This window comes from Chanos chanos, chromosome 6 (genome assembly GCF_902362185.1).
Source record: "Chanos chanos chromosome 6, fChaCha1.1, whole genome shotgun sequence".
Lineage (NCBI taxonomy): Eukaryota > Metazoa > Chordata > Actinopteri > Gonorynchiformes > Chanidae > Chanos > Chanos chanos.
In genome coordinates, this window is record NC_044500.1 from 37,323,213 (window position 1) to 37,346,012 (window position 22,800).

The 22,800-nt window shown below is 41.8% G+C and overlaps 1 protein-coding gene across 2 annotated transcripts in view; it reads right to left on the bottom strand.

The window, feature by feature from the left end:
• Positions 1–21,624, bottom strand: part of nfasca (neurofascin homolog (chicken) a) — a 48,480-nt gene extending 26,856 nt beyond the window's left edge. For both annotated transcript variants that reach the window (XM_030776126.1, XM_030776125.1), the window contains exons 1-8: positions 21,289–21,624; positions 11,073–11,133; positions 6,887–7,054; positions 4,411–4,428; positions 3,397–3,502; positions 2,302–2,498; positions 1,840–1,962; positions 877–1,047 (exon numbers count right to left, since the gene is read on the bottom strand). In XM_030776126.1, the coding sequence (XP_030631986.1) occupies positions 877–1,047; positions 1,840–1,962; positions 2,302–2,498; positions 3,397–3,502; positions 4,411–4,428; positions 6,887–6,980 (709 nt within the window). In that variant the 5' untranslated portion in view covers positions 6,981–7,054; positions 11,073–11,133; positions 21,289–21,624. The remainder of the gene's footprint in view (positions 1–876; positions 1,048–1,839; positions 1,963–2,301; positions 2,499–3,396; positions 3,503–4,410; positions 4,429–6,886; positions 7,055–11,072; positions 11,134–21,288) is intronic.
• Positions 21,625–22,800: the final 1,176 nt, after the last annotated feature.

The window sequence follows — 22,800 nt, forward strand, 5'->3', positions numbered from 1 at the left end:
TGTCTGCTCACAGCTCCTTAATTAGACAGTGTGGGTTAATAGAGTAATTAAAGCACTGGAAAGGCTTAAAGGTCCTCTCCAGAGACAGACGTTGAGGTGGAGGGGATGCACGCTTGAGATCAGAGCACAATTATTCATCATCTCAGGCTAATACCAATGTTTCTAACCTAAGGGTTATTTCTGTGCTGCAAACATGTGACACTGTGATGTTTCCCTTGGTTTGCAGTTTGGAGGTGTGAGCAGTAGGCTAGTGTTGTTAGGCCAGTCACAAGGAGCTAACACTAAGGTGAGACAGAGCTGGACTGACATCTTGTCGGCTACAGACTCACCACCATACAAGTCAGTGGAGTTGAGAGAAGAGAAGGTATCATTATACGGCTCTTCTGTGAACAGAATTATAGCAGTCCTATTAACATGCAGACAGAGTTTCATAAACACACACACACACACACATAAAACAATGCTCCTTTGCAAAACAATAAATAAATAAATAAATAAATAAATAAATAAATAAATAGCACAGAAAAAAATGTACTAAAATCATAGCACAGTGAATAAAAATTAAACAGTAGCACTACCGCGGTTGTAGGCACAACCACAGTCTTCCAAACTGATGAAAAAGAGATCCAAATCCTAATACCATTTGAAAAACCTGCTACAATAACTCTGATGAAAAGACATATGGGAAAATTATTCAGAAAGGATTAATTCAGAAACATCTGGCCATTGAACACGTCACAAAAGAAAAAAAAAAAGTCATTAGACACAGTGAGAGCGACAACATCACGTCAGTACCAATTTTAAACCACTAGATGTCCTTGTTACACATTGTATGTGCCTGGATGAGCCTTAGAAAAGAGGAGGCATATTACTTACTCGTGATGACTTTGAGAGTGAAGGGGTTCTTCTGCTGGATGGTGTGAGTGAAGAGGAAACGTGCATTGCAGCTATAGTCAGTATTGGCATCTGAGGCCATGACGTTGGAGAAGTACAAGTCTCCGTTTAGCCCCATGGAGACCCTCTCATTCTGTGTGATAGGCATCATGACTGTGGAAGGTCAGAGAGGAACACAAAGAAAAGCAAGGCTCACTCATCATCCGACAAACTGTCTGGCATCACTGCGATGTGTGAACCATGCTGTGCTTCATTGTGATGGCGTGAAAAATTCCAGATTGAAGAAACTTTACTTCACGCCAAGCACGTACAGTGTAGTGAGTAATGGCTTTTCAAACAACTTAACCATCACTAGCTATGACATGGTCCATCTGGTTGTCACACATATGCCTACGGCTAAGCTGGGATCATACATCGCAAAGATAACAGTGAAAGCATATTCCACTCTGAAACTGGAAATAGATATTGCCCTCAGAAGTTATGGAGCAACTGAGGGACACATTTATCTCTCAACAGAGATTAATTGATTGACTCTCATTTAATCACTTTTACTTTGCATGCTTAAAAAGAGAAGATGTAAAGTAGAGGCAAGTCACAAAACCAGAATTAAATGCTGGTAAGCACTAGCTGACGTCATAGCCTTTTAAATATGTACTGAAGTGTGAACTATGATTCCTGACTCTGAGACAGAGGAATCGTCTCCCAGGCATTGGTTGTGCTCCCTCAGCTCTTTGCTAGGCGGTGTTACCGTGTGCACACGCACTAGCTCAGCACTAACACGGTAAAGGACACTGCCTGGCTTAGGAGGAGGACAAGGTGACAGAGGAAAAGAGGGGGAGAAAAAAAACGAAGGAACAGAGAGCCACAGAGATGGAGACAGCAGGACAGATTTGAAAAAAAACTAAAGACGAGATAAGGAAGGAAAGCTGAAACATGATGACTTACTGCTATTCATCCAGAAGGTGTGTGGCGGGGGCAGGCCAGGAGGGGGGTTGCATGGTAGGACCACAGATGATCCTTCACTCACCAGCACCGGTTCCAAGACCTCCTTCGGCCACAGTGGTGCCTCTGAGCAGACAACATAACACGGAGAGATAAAAAAGAATTAACACGGCATTACTGACATTTATAAGACCTGCTAGTACAGTCATAGCTGAAACACGGTCAATATCCATTTGCCTGATTTCTGTAACATTGCTACATAGGCAGGAGCCTGTCTTAAAATCAAGCTGCTGACGCAGAGTGCTAATGTGTGTCAGCTTGATCAGATGTCAGTGAGAAGTTACGGGCAGGAGCTGAAGGGAAACATGGTTGTTTATTCTTGAGATTTTCTAAGTGTTTTTTGCGGTGTTTGATTAGTATTTGTGCTTTGTTTCTGTTGTGAAAAAATAGTGAGTGGCCCCTCACTGGACACTCGAAGCAGGATTTTGTTGGAGATCGCCGTGCCGAAGTCATTTGAGGCGAAGCACTGGTACTCCGCCTCATAGTCCTCCGGCTTCCCGCCGTTCCTGAAATTAATCTCCAGCGTTCCAGAGCGTTTCCGCATGGACACCTTAGGATCTTTAATCATGTTAAAGAACTTCCCATTTCGCCTCCATAAAAACCTGTCCAAAGACAAGACAAGTCACACTTGTTACTATCTCTCAAAACATCACTCCAATGCAAAGCCAAAGTACAGTGATGACGCAGACAGCCTCCTCTGAGAGGAAGGCCTAATCAAATTATTTGGAAAAGAGAACAAACCATATCAAAGTTGTAGTAAATTTTAAATGCTGATTTGAGAGTATGAGTGATTCCACTGAACATTTCATTAGTATGAATAGTCCACTGGTCCCATTATTCTATCACAATGGCTTTCATGGGATGGCAAGAGTGGAGGGTTACATAAAGCCCAATATGGCAACAAACAAACAGAGCTCTGCTCAATGGAGCTACTGTCCTCTGTTGCTTAGCACCGGTTTACGTAAGCAAAAGGGGAGACGCGAGGTGGTATCTAGCAACCCCAGCCCTGCTATCTGATGGCATGAAGGGAGGAGGTCATGGGCAAGGCTGGCAGTGCCTTTGTCAGGATGTGGCACTGGATGCCATTCATCCAGAAATGCGTTCTGCTCTTCGTGCTGTCACTAATGGCTGTCAGCATTAATTAGACAGGGAGAGAGAATACAGGGGAAAGAGACAGGGAGAGAGGGAGAGAGAGGGAGAAAGAGGAGAGAAGGGCAGGACAGGGTTACAGTATGGACGTGGGATGAGCGAGTAAGAATGGATGTGGGCGTTGAGATAGATGCAAAAAATATGGGAGAATGTGGACAAAAAATTAGGCAGTTTCAGTAACGATGGTGCTACAGAAAGTAGCAGAGAGAGAGAAAGATGAGGAATTACACACACACAAACACGCGCACACACACACACACACAGACAGAGAGAGAGAAAGAAAGGCAAAAAATGGTGGGAGCAACAGTAGAGCGGGAGAAAACGGAGAAGAAGGGCATTGTCCGTCCTTACGTTGGCACAGGGTTCCCCTTGGCCTCACACTCAATGATGATGTTATCTCTGGGATCAACAATGTAGTCCTTTACAGACTGCTTCACAATGGTGGGGGGCTGTTTCACTGTGTCAATGTGAAAGAGAGAAAAACTCATCAGACCAGTATTGCACAATGATACTCCACAAAATAATGCTCTCGTATGACTTTGCTTTAGCTATGCCATAAGTGCGTTTATAGTTGAATACTTAGGTCTGAAATCTTGTATGAAGATGTACATTCCCTTCAGAATTACAGAGAATCAAATTAGCGTTTCAAGAACATACAGTTATCCTTACTCTATAGATACGACACAGAATATTCTCCGTCATGTCACCTATTCCCTACAGCCTTTTCAGCTCTGTCGTGCTGAAGAAATATGGTTTAATGGAGCAGATCCACGCAACCTATGTTTTCAGAGAGGTATGACTCTATCCAAGGGGGTGTGGGGGGGAGGGGTAGTGGGTACTGAATCACATCAATATCCATGTCCTCCCATTGGCTTCTGCACAGCTGTGCTCAGTGTGCTATACATATTTAATTGGCCAATTAGCCCAATAGTTCCTGATTGTTCTTGATGTTGCTTCTACTCACCTGAGTATTCTAAGATGACATAAAACCAAAAATAAGCCAATCTCAAAGAAACTGCTCAAAGGGGGCTCACTGGGTATTAATAATAAAAAAAAAAGCTGATTAACTTTTGTGATTATTTCTCTCTCCTTCTTATAGTCAATACCCTCTATGTTGAAATGGCAATGCACCATGTGCTATATGATTAAAGAGTGATTCATGGAAGATTACAGCTGCTATGTAAAGACATCCCTTTTATCCATTACCCGAGAAAGACTTGTGCATGCAATTTAACCCCCAGATACAATGTAGGAATTATTAATTGTGCTCTGTATTAAATATGAAAAAAATCGGTTCAACATTTTAATTAAATTAAGCACAGTTGGTTTACTAAACAAGTTCATCCGTATTAATTAAGAACTTACGGTCTTGCTGGATCTTTGCTGTTAGTTCCAGGAGGAGCAGAGGGAGCGTGAGAGATAAATTGTAGAAAAGAAGGGATGGTGCGGTGGGGGATGGGACAAGGTTGGATAATGGCTAGTTAGTGACATCGGACCACACAAAAGCTACACATTGTTATTACAGTAAAACACAGCCATAACACAATTTAACTACAGTTATCAAGTGCAGTCTAGAGACATTGACTATTCAGCTGTAATTCTAATTGGCCATTTGTTCTACCTGCAGACGGAAAGTACAAAAAACAACAACAATAATAATCCAATGAACCCCAGTGGTGACAAATAACAGGTAAATACATTGTGATCTTGAAAACAGGGGATGGGATGAAACTATCATTATTATATGTTAGTACTATTATGGTGAAAGATTATTTAGCGCATTGTTTGTAAAGACACTGCACAAAGAACAATGACAGAAAAGATAAAACATCAAATGTTAGTAAACTGACACACGCATGTCAATACCAAATATATTCATACTCTGTGAGGTTCTTTTTGAATTTCATAATGTTTTCTCAGCTTTGATTATCTTTTGTCAGTCAGGTAAAGAGACAGTTCAATTTCAGGATTATTGCTGGGGGGGAGGTGTCTCCTTCTGCAGTTTCTTAACTGAAAGCCAAAACTAAAGCTCTTCACCAGCAGGTTTAGGAACAAAAGAGATGATCTGAACTGAGGGAGATGTCTTTGAGTCCATAGTCACTCTGAAACAGTAGATGTTTTCGACAGGTGCATCGACTCTGTTTATTGTCTGACATCATTCATAGTGCACAGCGAAGGTCACATGGAATGGGGCTCATGAAAGACTAATCTGTGTGTGTGTGTGTGTGTGTGTGTGTGTGTGTGTGTGTGTGTGTAATGGGGGGCACAGGTCAGATGAGAAGTGATGACAACCTTCATCAATAGGAGTGCTTGATAGGACGAGGGGTTTAAAATGAGTTAGAGCAGAATAAAGACTGGATTCAAAAAGACACATGTATAAAATATTCATTTTTGTCACTCTTCAGTTGATTATAAACTCAACATGTCCTTGTATTTCAGTTATTAAAAAACAAACGGTATCTACACATCCTTTCAGGAAAAGAAAAGGGCAATTTAAAGTGTGGTTAGTACCAGTGTGCACCTGGTATCAAGACCATTTTTCACTGATCTGACACAGATGACTTTACTCGCATGAAAGCCTGAGGGGTTCCAAATATATAATGCCCACTATGTTGTGTTAACATTTGCAGCTGAAAGGATTTGGAAAGGTCAAGAGGTCACAGGGTCTATTATGTATTGCTCATAGGTGGGGGCAGGAGCTCCAGTCTGTTGTATCCGTGCAGATCAATAGGGGTTCATGAGGATGGACCGGAGCCCGACAGTCACAAATGGAGTACGAGACGTAAAGCCTCAGGAACAGAGGGAGACACAGACAGAGAAAAAGAGACAGAGAGACAGATGCAGAGATATAGATGCAGAGAGAGAGAGAGAGAGAGAGAGAGAGAGAGGGAGGGAGAGAGAGAGAAGGAGAAAGAGAATGGGGTGTAGGGTGGGTGCAGATAAAGAACTCTGAGGTGCTGACAGTCCCTGGTCAGACTGAATCGCTCACTATTGTTCCGACTGGTGCAAAGCAAGCGCCTCTGGGGCTTTTCCTGTGTGCTTTTCTCAAATCATTTTTCATACGAGTAGAGTGAAACCTGCATCGCTATTGTTGCAAAATAGAAAAGAAACGGCGGGAAAAGAAAAAAAAAACAGTTGCTAGATAGCAGCAGAGAAAGCGTATTATCTCATCCTTTGTCTAGGACCTAGGGAGAAATCTATCCAGTGTGAGATTCCACAAAATTCTTTATGGTTTTCCCTCTATGAAAGAATGACGAATTTGTGACGCATACCCTGTTAAGTGAGCACAGTTCAAAAATGAAAATTTATCTTCAAATGTCTATAAACAATTACAAGCTGAATTCATCTTTATATAAGAAATGGATCCAACCAAAATTTGAAAAAAGTATGGTAAGATTGAAAAAAATACTACACACTGTGCCAGCTAAAAACATGGTTTAAAATAATCATTGGAAAAACATGGTTATATTTAGCAACACTGAGAAATGGTTGAGTAGGGAGTATATAATTGATGATGAAAGTAGCACTGCATATATTGAAGTGTTGTATGCTGGTAGAGTCAGGTCTATATAGTGGGGGAAGGGATAGAGTTCAATACTATCAACACTGATTTTCGCTTTATGCCGTGTGAATGAGATGCTCCTTTTAACTTGGGATCCCATCTGTGTTTCATTTCAGCAACACTATTACAGAAACTTACAGATCAAAATTAGTAACCAAAGCATGTCAGAAAACATGCACAAAATTACTTATCACTCTAAGCAGCTATGGCCTCTTTATGCCAATGACTGTTTATTAAATAAGCAGGTAGATCATTTCCCTTGTATTCTCAATAACTTACGATCTAACGGGACCTCGATTGAAGACACCTCTCTCCAGAGAAGTAGTAAGAGTGACAACACAGCCAGAACCGCCAGCTGTCCTTGCGTCCGCATCTCTCTCCCCCGATTGGCTGTCTCCTCCTGTCCCGGCTGCCGATTGGCTTAGTTGCGTACTTTTAACCACGTTTCTGACGTGCAATGAAAAAAGAAAGGGCACAAATTATTATAAGTGTTATTGATTCCGTTTATTTAAAACAAGTAAGCAGACTTTAATGATCCATAATCCTTCTGAAAAGCAGCCATTTAAATGAGCTGTACAGTACATATTTCAAAACCTGTAACAAAAATTCAATATATGTCTTGAAATGGGGTCTCTCTTATGTATTTCACTGGAACACTGGTGCGCAGTATGCAAATGTGAGTGACTGAGAGTATGGGTTAGAGACTGCGCAGGGGTGAATGCTCATACACTGTACATATGGATGTTTCCAGTTGGCCTATATTTGCAGCTGAGTTCAGCAGTTCCCCAGAGATGGTGACTCCTCATAGCTAAAGAGAAAGTTTTCATGCAACAGCCAAAGAAGCATCCAGCACCAGGCAAGACAACACAACCTTGGAGCAGACCACAAGCTCACTCAGCATATCTGCCTCCCAAACAGCATCACAGGTATATGACACGTGCGTGTGTGTGAGTGTGTGCACGCGCATGTGTGTGTGTGTGTGTGTGTGTGTGTGTGTGTGTGTGCATGTGCATGTGCGTGTGAGTAGAAACTAAAAGCCAGAAGGGCCTGTCTCGGCTTCTGTAGCCGAGCAGGTGAATTCGCTGCACCAGTACATCTGTCAAACTCCAGTCAGGGAGATGACAGGTACACTACCCCTCCTGCTGCTTTCTGTCCTCCAAACCATTCTGTGTGGTGGTCAATGACAGACTGATCCTTCTGAGGCGCCATAGACTCAGTCTAGTACAACTAATCACACTCCCATTACAAGCATGGAGAACAGCCCATTAGTAACCGTAGACCCTCAGGTGGTCTTGACGGTGGATGTTAACAACTCCAGATAGTCTCAGCTCTCAACTGCTTTTCAGCTCAGTTACTATATCTCCACATATAATCAGCAACCTACGGCTGAGTCCACTTAGCCAATGACATTTAGACTTTATGTTCGTATGATTAAATGTTTAAAATTGTATAACAGTGAAAAAAGGAGATTAAAAATTACAGGAGCAGTCTAAAGTGTGCTCAAAGAACAACCTCATTATCATAAATTCACGCACATGCTCACACACATGCACATGCACACACACACACACCATCTGGAGTATCAACCAAACACCATTTGACAAAATACCTAATCTGCCCCAGGGGGAAGAAGGCACATTTCTCCAAGCAAGCCCTTCCGTTCATCTGTCACTCATTCATTCAGAGGTGAAATCGAACCTAACACTGGAGGTGTGAGACAGTCACTATAGTCAAGCTGTTGTGTAACCCAATGACTATGCAATGTCCTTCTTAATTACTGTATTCCAGTCACAACAGCATGCAGTGGACTGGGAGTCTGGGCTCCGGAGAAAAGATTAAGATGGAGAAAGGTAAAGCAATGTGAAATTATGCACTACAGTATTTATAAATTTGCACAAGCACACACACCTACCCACACCCACCCCCCCACCCTCCCGACACCCACACGGTTCAGTTGTCTGAGTGCAGTATGCCTGATATACCTACTGTAGCAAAAATAGGTCAAGTCTATTCCACATATCAAAGGACTAAGAAACCGAAGGCTTCATTCTAGTGGTTGAACAAGAGTGAATGGAGAATAAGATTTGTTCACAGATTCTTAAAGAAGTTCACTGAGCTGTGGCTTATACAAAGATCACTGTGATTGTGAGTGAGCATGTGGACTGCAGCATGTGCCAAGGCTACCTCCAGTCATTCTGCTACAGCAGGTCACAGTCCAATGGCAAGTCACCAAGACAGACAGAAACAGACTTCAATCCCTGCTCAGGGTCAGTTCATTTGTCTCAGACACTCCTACTGCCTTATTCACTCATTAAAAACATCAGGGTTGTACAACTATATTTCATATTCGGTAAATGTTCAGCTGTAAATATTTCAGCCAGTATCTTTGGAATGAGCATTGATGCACTTGGATACTAAGTTGCGATGTGAGCATCATTTTGAAAATGATGTGATATATAATTTTCCAGTCAAAGCACCTAATAGTTTTGATCATATTTCAACAAAATGATTCACAGAAGAAAGAACTCTTCTTATGACCAGGACCACCGACAAAGAACGAAAGTCAAATTAACATCATTCATACAGACGAAGTAATTTACATAAATCTAGCAATTTCAACATTCTAAATGGCTTTTCCATACAAGATTACTTTCTAAATTATGCATACTTTTCATAATTAATGACAATGTAAAGACACTGTCATGAAAAGCTTACTCTCTCTTAAGCATATCATATTTCAAAGTCTCTATCAAAAGCAAAAAGTATTTCACTTACATATACATTGTTTTGTTGGGGGGTTTTTTGTTTTTTTTTTTCTATTTCTTTACCACTGATGAAAAGTCACGTGTGTTCCATTATGGTCTGGCTTAGCAATGGATCTGTAATGGCTTGTAATTACAGTGGGTATATGCAGCATTTGTGAGAGGTTTCTCGTATTATTTATTATTTCTACTAAAATGAATATGTGTTAGGAGAGAAAAGGGGAAAAATGTTCAGTTTTCCTCTTTGTTCACAATTCCTGCTGTGAGAGTACCATTATGCCATCTATGAAAGAAAAGGGGAAAAAAATTATAATGGCACTCCTGTACATTTAAGGCTTGCTGGGAAAGGGCTAGAGAGGTTTCAAATGTGAAGCAGAGATGATTAATGCTATGATGGAGCTTCAACCTTTTTACATTTTGGTTTCAGAGGAGAGGTGTGAGGAACACCAGTGCTACTGATTTACATTTTACATTTGCCTCTTAACGTACGGTGCTTTTTATTTTTTTTTAGAGGGGCACTATACCTCTCCACCAGCCTGCTTATATTACAAAGAAGCACACATTTGTAGGCACATAACCCAAAAACTCAAAAGTAATCTCTCGACTGCAGAGGTCTCTAAATGAGTGTCAAAAGGGCTTGATAGCAAAACACTGCCCAAACACACGACAAAATGGTGAAGTGAGGGCAAATGCTTGTGTTTTTAAAATAAAGTGAGCAAAAGAACGGTCTCTCTTCCTTTCACTCAATCCCTCTCTCTCTCTCTCTCTCTCTCTCTCTTACTCTCTCTCTCGCTGTGAAGCAGACCACAGAAGCAAGGCCTAAGGCAGATATATGCCCCCACCTCTGCTCTGACTCTGCCACCCCCCCCACAGGGCCAGCACCCATGAGTCTGATCTATAAATACCCTCATGTCCATCACAGCCAATTACCCTCAGTAGAGCGAGGCCTCGGTGCCCCAGACACTCTCTGTAGTCTATCCTCAGGCACACCCATACCCTGGCCCTGTATCCTCCTTCACCAAAACAGACAAGTAGGGAGCGTTTAAGAGACGTGCAAACACTCTGCTAAACGCAAACAGTCTCTGAGCATGTTCTGCAACTCAATTTTTGGCAGATCTGAAAATCACAGCTCAAACACTTATCTTAAGGCAAAACTGTACCCCCAAAAAACTGCCCTTCCACCCTCCTGTCTCCCAGATACACATAGAGGTTCCAATACAGTCATATAAATATAGAGGCTCATAGACCCCAATATATTCATATACATATAGAGGCTCATAGGCTCCAATATATTCATATACATACAGAGGCTTATAGGCTCTAGTATATTCATATACATATAGAGGCTTACAGAGGCTCATGGACTCCGATATATTTGCATGCATACAAAGGGTCATAGGCTCCAATATGTATTAAATACATATACAAGCCCATAGGCTCCAACATATACATGCTTGCACAAACATTTACATGCATGCATGCTCTTGCACACAAACACAGTCTGGTAAAAAATTGAACTGCATCGCTTAAGCCCCTCTTTGCTACCCTGGGCTTGACAGAAGACAAGACTCAGCTACCAAAGAAAAGACTGAGTTGACAATCTATGTTTGTGAAAGGGTTTTTACTATTGTTAATTATACCCAATGTAAACATACCTTAGATAAGCATGGTCATTTTAAAAAGATTTTTAAGAGAGTACTCACACAAATGTGGTTGTGTATCTTGGGAAAATTCAGTACTTATGAAGGCAGCAATTTATGAGACCTGTAAAGACACAAGACAATAAATCATCATCAGAAAACACAAAACAAGATAAACCCACAGTCAATAGGTTATAAGCAAGTTTCAGCAAAGAGGCACTCAGCACAGTCATACAAAGAACTTTAGACAGTTTTAATAATTAACACTTATTCTGTGGGCATTTATTAGTACATGTGTGACTGGACAATAAACAGCACAGGAAACTGACATCAGAAAGTGGGTCGTGACATTCACACTGAATTTTCACCTTGGAAAGTTTAAACGGAGTGAAACCACAGAGGAACTTAACATTACCTGAAGTTTGTTCATTCCTTGGGGACATACGTCCCACTAGCCTCAGTAATAAAACAAATAATAGCTACTACCATTTCAACTTAAAACTGAAACAATTTTCACAGGTTTCCTTCTTTTGTTCATTCTTTTCTTTTCTGCAACGTAACATAACAAAATACACAAAGGGGCTGAATATCAAAGATCTTCACCGTGTAGCTTTTTTTCTTTTCTCACTACATAGCACCATCAGCGGTAAGAGAAGTAAAGTATATCTGCGGGTTAAACGACTTCCGTTGCCTAAGGCAATGACAGCAGTTTGCCCTTCAAGTGAACCTTTATTGCACGTTTATCGCCACTCCGGTCCATATTGACCCTGCTCATCTGAAAGGCCAAGTCCTCTGTCATCACACTTTGACATGGGCTCTGAGAGCTGGTGTCGAAGGTTTAAAAGGTGACGTGCTCTTGCCCCTAAACGCATCCATCAGTATGACACACGTGTCACAGTAAGAGCTCAGCTTATTAAACAGTGTGTCTGTGATCTTGTGTAATCTCTTCATTTGCAACAGGGGAGTTTGCCCTCTGTCATATAACAAGCATCACAAGAGCTTTGAAAAAGCCTGACTCAATGCAGCCTGAGAAAGAGTGAGAGCATGAGAGTGAGTGAGAGAGAGAGAGATGGTGAGGGTGTGATGTGACAGATATGTACTGATGGTGACAGAGACGCAGAGGAGTGAACGAGACACGGATGGGCTGAGACTTGTAATCCCACAGACAGAACAGAATGCACTGATCTCTGTAGACTTCATGGCCATACAGCCTAAGTGGAGGAACATACAGAACATGGCCTGAGAACGCATCCCATATGTTATATGTGAATATAAGCTCAGTGAGACATGCCAAAGATGCGTGACCAGGCGACAGCTTGTCAGATTCGATTTATGACTACCCAAGTCCACATTAATGTAATGCCATAGCATTAGATCAAGGAGGGTTGGCAATGCTCATCTCAGCAGCGTGGGTACTGAAAAAATGACTTAAATCATAATATCAGTGGCATTATATACGTGGCCTTTTGTCCTAAAAATGACCTCACAAACATGTGGCCGTTTTGGAAGCAACTAAAGGATGTTGGGGGAGACGTGCCCTGAATGAGTTGAAGCCAAAGGGAAAGACCTCTGTTTTTTTAAAGGACAAATGTGGGGACATGGCAGTGCTCCCAGCCAACACAGACACAAACAGTACAAATGCCTTGAGGAGTGTGGCCCGAACAATTGTCCTTGCTGACAAAATCTCAGACAACACGTCCTGTAAAATCCCTCCTGTTGCCTCACAACATGCCATGACTCTCTGTCTCCCCAGAACCCTAGAGATGCCCTTCACCTTGGCACACTTCTGTGGCAAAAAACACCTTTTTCAGGCATGTTTTGGCAACTCTTGCATTGCCCATCTCTCGCTCGGTATTCCCTGATGTGAGCACGTGTGTCTTGCACTTTCTTCTTCTGACGGATCGATCCCCTAATCTGGCCTTTAACCCCATCCATTAACAGACCACTGTGGCCTGGAGAAGCTAAGAGGGCGCAGCAATAACTGTCAAAACAGATAGACAGAACGCTCGAAGGACTTAAGAGTGCAACTCAAGTTACTAAATGAAGCTTGCCACACTCCCCTGGCTAGCTCTTGTCAAGTACATGGTCATGGATACTGTGATGTTTTGAACGGAGCCCGACAGGCAAAAACAAGATCGTTTGCATCAGGTCTGAACAAGTCAAGGAGGAAAAAACCCCCCAAAAAACAGGCAGAATGGTGGAAAAAAGGAAATGAGGTGAAATCTATGGCACAAACATATCCAGTGCCACGGAGTGGACCTTGGGGAAGGTAAGATGGAGAGGACAGTTGAACGAGCAGCGCTGTGCAGATCTCATGCTTGGCAGGAGCAATAGCTCGATGTTGCAGAATGACCTAGTTTTAATGGGGAGGATAGAGTGGATGTGGGGAGGGGGCAAGCAGAGAGTGAGAAAGAGAAAGGGGGAGCACAGAGAAAAAAAAGAGGATATGAAAGGCAGGTTAGTAGAAAAAGAGAGGAGGGTAGACAGAGGAGGATGGTAGGGGGAGGATAGAGGGAAGAGGACTATGGGGAGAGGAGAAGATGAGGATAGAGTTAAAGAGACATCTTTTAGTCCTAAGGGCATCTCGAGGAAATGACTTGGTCAATAACAAATAGATCAATCCTGCATGTTACTGATTCATGTAAAATCTATGAAAATCATTTCCCCAGAATCACTGTTACTGCTTACATGTAATTTACATGTTTCTTTCAGATATTAAAGTGTACCCGCCACCCGATGCCATGTAAAAATTAACACACACACACACACACACACACATTCAGTTCTGCAGTGAAGAAAAACCTTGAAAGAGCAGGAGGACATTCTCAACATCGTATTTAAATCAATTGGATCCTGCATCAGCGAGAACATTTCATCGCCTTTGGCTCAGTATTCTCAGTGAGAGTTTCATCATTTCATTTCTGCCTGACAATTTCTACTCATCATCCAAGCAAGACTTGGGCAGCTGTCTGGAGACTCAACCAGAAGCTGTCAGATGAAGTGATGTATAATAATGACGATAACACAAAGGGCATCCTTCAGGCAGGCGGGGGATATGGGTTATGATGTTACGCCAATCCAGTAACAAAACACAGGCTGAGCGCACAGACCTTAAGAAAGAACATTGTTCTGTAACAAATATATGAATGAGAAAAATTAGGGTAGGTGTTTTTTGGATTGGTTTTTAGCAAACACACTTCAGAAAGCTTATGTACAGGTGATAACTTGTTTACAGAGAGTGTTCTCACTTGTGTTAATCAAGCTCCCCTAGAGAGAAACTCATTAGCCTCTTCACACGCAGTCTCACATTTAACACTAGTCACTGGTGTTCCTTTAGCCTGAACACACATGATAATGACATGTTTTTGAAAGCAATAGCCATTATCCCTCTCTATCAAATCCAAAACACCTAAAATACTTTGGAGCCCCATCCTCACCTTGACCTTAAATACACTCAACAACTCCAACATTTCCATTTTCTCCAATGTTATATGCTGTGCGTATACAGTGTTACACATCTATCTAAAGGTCTATCCCTTCCTCTGTCCATGTAATAGTATCCCTGTCACGACACACATGTAAGACACACAAATAGGTTATTTGGTATGGAACTCAGGCCATGTGACGCTCTTGTGGTACTGCATCATCCAAACAATATGATGAGTTCTCAAAGACAACTCTTTCAGGGCTTCGTTTGTGAAGTACTACAATTCACACTTAATTCGATTAAATAAATAGGTATATCGTACCACAACAGTATAATGTCAGATTGTTATCTTTCTTTTTTTTTTTTTTCTTTTGAGTGCATGAGAAGGACAAGGTGCACGTCAGGTCAGAAATGCAGAAACAGAAGAAAAGGAAATAGAAACAGAAGCAGTGAGCAGTGGTAGGAGAAGAGCAGAGATAGATGTAAACAGGCAAATTAGGCGCTATCGAAAAACAAAGTTTATCAAGGCTCCAATACGCAAATCAAACAAAGGAGAACATCTTCCTGCCATCTATTTACACGCCAGCCTTGAAGATTCTTTCTGTTCCACCCACCCCCCCACCCTGATCTCGCCCTTTCTCTCTCCCTTTCTGAAAAGCATAAACAACATGCAGGCTCATTATCAAAACTGCATTTCACTTCCTCTGAGCCCTCTTCACCCCTGGTTCCACCTTGGCCAATGATGGTGGACCTGGTCGCTAAGGCTCCTTAGCAACAACATCGCATGAGAGAGGGAGGGGGTACAGCAGACCCCAGAGGGTGTGTGATAAGAGAGGTACAATCCCCATTACCAAACCAGCGTGAGGGGTAGAGGGTTGGAGGGGCAATGTGTGGTTAACCAGCATGGCTAAGAAGAAAAAAAAAAAAATGAAAAAACAAAAAAGATCCACAATGTTCCATTGTGCTTTAATTTACATTTATGTGTCTGTGAGGCTCTGCCCTGGTGAAGCAGATATCAAGGGAAAAGAAAATCTTCACCAAAAAACAAGATGAAAGTAAATACTGTGTAAATACACAACAGAAGCCTGCGGTAGTGCTCTCTTTCTACTGTATTACTGTGTATTGCCGGTGAACATTTGGCTGAAATATGCATAGTAGTAAAAATAAAAGTTTCTTCAGCTTTTTGTTAGAAACATACATATGATACGGACCTGCTGTTTTTTTTTTTTCAATTAAGCCATAAAAATCTGAAATAAAACAACTTTTTTTGAACATAATGGCCATATAATGGTAGGCTTTATGTTTTTGGCCTGTACATTCTGTATGTGGATTCAGAGGTCAAATATAGGCCATTCATGAATATTTAATGTTCACTGATGTCAGTCCTCCCTTTGAAGCTCTATCCCACAAGAGATCGCACAGGGATCGATGATCGTTGCTGATCAATTTTGAATTAAAAATAGCTTGCAGGCGGCTTCTCTATTCTAGATTATGAAACAAAAGTGTAGCTTTCCAACAAACTGGTAAAGCAGCCACATTTCTGTGCTTTAAAAACAAAATAGGAGGTGGTGTAACAAAGAGAAATCAATGCGTGATAATCAGTGAATGAGGAGGATGATAGAAATAGCTGCTGGGCCTAATTTGCCTGTTTCAGTCCATCTGCCTAAGGTTACCGTGGTGATTACAAGTATTCTACAGCTTCTGGTAGGTTTTTTCGTCCCGCCTCCTGGGACACAGGCATCCCCCTCTCTTCCAGCTTGTACTGAGTGCATGCTGGGTTTTCTGGATAGAGGGAGAGGTGAGAAAAGAGTCTCCAGAGACAACGGCAGTCTGCAGGCTGACAAGAGTGTGAGTGTGTGAGATTGGGTGTCTGTATAGCTAAGTGTGTGAATGAGTGCACATGTGTGTTTCTGTATGAACACTTGTGTGGTGCGCAAATGTGAATGTGTGTGTGTGTGTGCGTGTTTGTGTGTGTGTGTGTGTGTGTGTGTGTTTGTGAGTGTGTGTGCGGGCTATAAGAGGGGGGGGGGGGGGTGCTGTGCGTTGAGCTGCTGACAAATCCATTAATTAAACCCTCAGAAATCTATCAACTGCATAATAACATGTACAAAAAACGCCCACAGAGCTAATTTGGATGGAAGGGTGTTCTTTCTTTTGTCATTATTCTGGACACAAAGTGCCACTAAAAGGAGCAAATACTAGGGTGATTACCTGCCCTTTAACCCACAGAGCATGACGTTCTGTAACAGATATCAACATGCTTTCCTGGTAGAGAAGAGTCAATAAGAGAAGACCTCTGTTTAACCATACCCTCAATGTCACAGAGGCGTAATCAGTGCCCGAGACTCCACAAGCGAACAGACCACTGCAAAACTACACTAGATCTTGCATCTAACATGAGCACTCTTTCTGAAATGCACTAAAACACGTGGAGACAATGTCAGAGATATTGTAGAAATGATACATTGTTCCCTCAAACAGCTGTAAATGCAATGCTTTGTTTTCACTCATTACTAGTAGTGAAGAACATAATGTGCTGTAAAGACAGCGGTAGTTCAGAAGACTGAAGCCCCATGCCTCGTGCCAAGAGGGTGCTGCAGTAGATACACACAGGCATGGAGGATAATGTATGTGCATCTTAATGCAGTGAGCTTCCTTAATGCTAACTGTCAGTTCAACTGTCTACGGTCTGAAGACTCTTTGGGTTTATCCACAAAGAGCTAAGATTTCTCCAATACACAAAAGGGGAAAAAAAAAAAACATTTTTAAGGTGTTATCCAAATACAAAAAATATAATACTGGTTAAGATAATGATCCTTCGAGATGCTAATATTAGCTCTTCCAGTAATTATTGCATTGAAACTAATAATGGTTATGGGAGATTTTAAGAGTCATTAAAACAAAGGAGTACCATTAGCTATAGCAGTTGTATTAAACAGTCTAACCCTGAGGCAGAACGGAGTGAAATCTGAAAATTCAGTGTCTGATCATGGAGGACACTTGCAGAGGTACAGTCTGTAATAAGAGTGATGGTAGTAGAAATACAGGCAGACAGGGAAACATTTAAAAGACCTCTATAAACAATATATTTTGATCAAACAATTATCTTTAGTGACTGCAAATTCTGACTATTGTGGTAAACATAGACACTGATCTGTCTAGATGTCTAATCCTTGTCATTAAAAGGGCACTATTCATGTTATTTTCATTTTTTCCTCTCAGGTACATTCACAGGCATATGTTACAGTGCATTTCCAATCCTACGACTGAGCACACGAATCCACTTCAGTTTTTGTGCATAGGAGAACTCAGAGCGTAAAAAGTTCAATGTTTAACAAGTCTGCAATCCTAGCGTAAATCAATTCGAGCATAAAAATCTTCAATCATGAAGAAATGCCAATTTTTCAGCTCCTTCAACCACCTTATATGTCACATGTGACTACAATGGAAGGAACTGTCATAGATACTTAAAATCAGGGTTAACGCGTATGATAGTTCTTTCGGTTTCATCTATATGTGAGGTTGTTTTTCCACACCAGAATTTTTTGTAGAGACACCGTCATCTCTAATCAACGACTGGATTTACAAACTCCCTCTGACAAGTTTTAGCAAAAGCTAAGAATGGATAGAAAGAGAGGGGGAAATTCATCCTTTGATTTCTTTTTTAACGCTATTACTTTTATTTACATTAATAGAGTTAGACACGGCTGTGCTCTTTAGACAAATATCACACCGCATCAGTTATGACTTCTGTTCAACTTGGCTGCATTGGACTAAATGCCAGACAGTCATCTTGGCAAAACATTATACATCAAGTCTTCATTTATTACATTACTTCTCTTCAACTCATTTAAAGAACAGAAGGAAATTCAGTCAAGCAATTCAGTTTATGCAGAATGCTCTGGGGTACAACAACTGTGCCCCCACCTGGGATCTGAGCAGCTGGCACCATCCTCCCTTTAAATGCTGCCTTTTCTCCTAGAGAATTGTATTCGATGCAACATTTTAATGTTTAGAATGAGGTCTAGCACACATTGCTGCTACACCTTCTTTTTTTTAATCTTTTTTTTTTTTTTTTTGTAAATGCATTACGTTGACTTTTTTTTAAAAAAAATGCTATACTGCTGTATACGGCACTAATTTTGCTGACAGCATTTCTGTTGTGACTGAGATGCCACTGTGTGGCACAGGAACAGCAAGAGTGCATATCTGGCGTTGACACAAACAAACTGTGAAAAGATTAACATTGCATGACAGGGGTGAAGTAGTCAGTGATAAATCTCCCATTATATAAACCAAAGGGGCACTGACTTGCAAGCATAAGAATCAGCACTAGCGGCCATATAGACTGTAGTCTTATAGTCTTTAGTGCGGTCCACCTCATTCATTCACATTAACCCCAGACATATCTATGTAATGCACTGAATATGCTGTTCTAAGAGACCAGAGAGCCAGAAGCAGAGCAAATGTTTCACCAGTACATATTTAACCAGCCAGTTCTAACCACAACTTAACCACACTGGGTGAAAGTAAAGAGACCTACCACGTTAAAATCCCATAACGTACATTTCCAAACACAAACATAAACACAATGTAAAATCCCTTGATGGAATTATTTCAGCAGCCAGTTGTCAATGTTATATGTTCTATTTATGGTTTAAAATGTCAGATGATAACTGTCATCTGGTTGATTTTTACTTAAATAAAAAGTAAAAAAAAAACAAAAAAAACCCCAAAACATAAGAGTGTCTTAGTGATGAATCAAAGAGCATTATTGTGGGGATACTGTATGTCTAATCTGTCAGTAGGGGAGGAGTGGGGAGTTTGAGGGCCCCACTTCAAATATTTGCTCTGAAAGGCAGCTTCTATCCATTATATTTGAGCCTCTGGATACATTAACCTCCACAAAAGGATGGACCTCTGTCTCTTTCTGCACACACACACACGGACACACACACCCACACACAAATGCATGCATGCTCGCCCATGCACGTTTGCCAGTCTGCTTGTTCCCCAGTACACAATCACCCAGTTATACCCCCTCCCACATCCGACTGCATGGCTTATTCAGAGGCATTAATGTTATTATGCAATGTCATAATGTCGTTGTGATAAAAACACTGTAATCCATAAGCATAATTTCTAGGACCCCAAATTCATCCATGGTAATTTTGTATAATTAATTAAAAAAAAAAAAAAAGTCTGGTAGCAAAGCAATGTTAATACATCCAAAAAAGCCTGTTATTGTGAAACACCTGGCTTAGCTCCATTTGCTAAACATATGAGACAGAGGGCCACGTGGGTCAGCTGAGATCTTGTCGCTAGTCCAGATGTGGTTACTGTGCAGTGATACTGCACATCAGCAGAATTAGACCGGATCGCTTTTCCTGGAATCCATGGTCTGGCCTGCCAATGTGACATTTTACAGAACAGCTCGGTAAAGCGACCAATCACACAGGAGCACGCTCTCTGACCCTGCTGAGCTCCACCATACCAAGATAAATAAACACAGAGAGAGAGAGAAAGAAGGGAAGACATAGATAGGAGCACAGACAGAGAAAGAACGGCAAATGAAAGAAAGAGGAGGAATATTTGAATGAATAATGAGTGTACATAATTGTGAGGGTGAGCAGGAAAAAGGAAAGTCACACGTTACAATGCTACTAATTGCCGTTTAATGATCCGTGAAAAGGAACTGTGATAACTATTGCAATCACTCACTCTTACACAGCTACAAGCTCGAACCTTAGCTATAATCCTGGGTAATAGGAAATGAAATTGCTATAATTACAACATTCACCGCACTGTATTTACTCCCCCCCAAAAACGTCCGCGACAACAAAGAGCACCATTATGTGACAAAGATTGCGATGAGATGTGTTAATGAGTCTGTTTTTGAGTGTGTGTGTGTCTGTGTGTGAGTATGTCTCTCATCACGCTTGAATCAGGTTTGCTCTGTGCTGAGTGTCAGACCTGATCAGTTCTAGTTTGAGTTAAAGCAAGCAATTTGACAAAACTCAGGGTAAAGCTAAATAGTGAGGTTAACAACAGCAGAGAGTCTAACCCTGACATCACAGCATTAAAATGAGAGAGAAACATGAAAGCAACAGAGTGAAATCATCAGAGAGGCTCCAAGATAAAGTGTAGTTAAAGAGACCAGAGCAGTACAACACGTAACTGTATGCCAATCAAGAGCCCTCATGACTGTCACGTGTGCATTTTTCCTAAATCATGACAGATAAACCCTGGCAATCTGCTGCTGATTTAGGAAAAGCAAACGTTTCCATGCTTTGACTTGAGCACAGAAAAATCAGAACAATCTTACACACACGCAGCGACAAAGGGGACTACGTTCAGCTCAACATCATTTAACTGATGTGTGATAACCGCGACAAACTTCCATGCATGCCCCTCAAGCATACTTTTACAATCAATGGCATTCTCTTTTCAAATAAATTCACAAGCTACATGATCCATTAGACTAATGACCACATGGCGAGCGCTTATTAAAAATATAGTTGTTTACTACAGTCAAACGAAGGGAAAACATCAAGATAAGCTGAAAGGCACATTACGCATGACATTTGACACAGCGTCACGTGAAGCGCCAACAAAGCGCAGCGCTGCGTGGATACGTGTGAAAGAAGATCAGAGATGAAAATGAATGAAAATGAATGAACACACAGACGCCAGACACACTAGCAGAGCGCCGCCGCTCACTGAAGAATGAACGGTGCAATTACCCGTTTAAGTCTGCTTTAGGATCAGAGTCTGCCAACAAAAAAGCCTCTCCCTCATGGGTACGGATCCACCGACACAACTACATTTTCAACAACAAAAAAAAAAAATTACCTCTCAGATGAGGACTCCTGTTCCGTTTAAACACAGCCGACTCAGAGCTGGAGTCATCCCCATCAGAGAAAATCCCTTTTCCCATCAGCCGGACGCACTGGCCTGATTTATGACTTGTGTTCCTTTGCCTTCAAATCCACATACAGTGAAGATACTGGGTCACTGTGACTTATTGTCTTCCACATGCAGCCGTTAAGTCTGAGAGTGTATGTGTGTGTGTGTGTGTGTGTGTGTGTTTGTGTTTCACTGTCCTACTCTAACGAAGCCTCTACAGGATGGTCATCTCTCCCTAGATCCCGTCTTCTCTCAGTCTCTCTTTCTCTGTCCCTCTTTCTCCCTCTCCCTCTCTCTCTCTCTCTCTCTCTCTCACTCTTACACACACACATTACAAAAAAAAAAAAATTGCTCTTTCTGCTACCGCCCCCTTTTTCCTTCTCCCTGCCTACCTCATGAATTATGAATTGCCCCCTGGGCATACATCCCTCCCCCCCTCCCGGTTTTTGCAAAGATACACACGCATGCAGAGACACACACAAGTGCGCATGCATAAACACCCACATTCACGCACACAAGCAGATAGACGTGTATAAAGCCAAGGCGGCCAGGCGTGATGGCCCCCATCCTCCTCTGGCTGCGTTAAGGCAGAAGCCCGCTGAGCTGGCCGCTCAGCTGGGGGGGATTTAACGTTTCTCAGAGCCACTAGGCAAGAGTGTCCTCCGCCTCCGCCCCCGCCCCCACCCTGCTCCACCACACTCTGCCTGTGCTTGACCTCTCCACCTCGACCCGCATCTCACCCCCTGTCCGTCTGTACATCCCGCATGTCAAACCCAATAAGTAACATGGTAAATTCATGCTAATGCCCCAATGTATATAATTAAAAAAGCCCACACGTGGAAGACAGAGATAAATAAGTGTGTGTGTGTGTGGGGGGGGGGGGGGGTCAACAGACGCGAGTGTCAGCCGGACAGCGCGTGGACAGCAGGAGAGGAATCAGGTCCAAAGGCCAAGAAAACAGAAAGTGTTTCATGATATCGCTAACCCTCACTGGACGAAAGTGCAACAGAGGGACACTTTGGACATGAAAAGATTCATGAAGTGACAAGGACAGTAAATACGGGTAACAGGAGTGGATACGGAACACTCTTGAGTCTAGGACAACAATTGATTAGCTGATGTGTGTTTGATTTGCACAGCGAGTGAAAATGAATCTCTCAGTTAATTCAACAACCTGCACTAAACAGATTTCACCACTGTCTGTTTGTTTGTGAACACATAGTGCCGGAGTGTTGTAGCTGTAAATCAGATGATATAAAAATGATATTCAAGTCCTCTCAATGTAAAAAAAGAAACTCATAGGACTTAAAGGTTTCCAGGTGACCCCATGTCCTCCACATTTGTGTATGAATAACAGATTCATAACATAACAATGACCTTGGGCAGAGAAGCAGTTACTGACATTTACTCTCTGTATTATTCACTATAAAACAATGATGTAGTGCCAAGGAAGCTGAA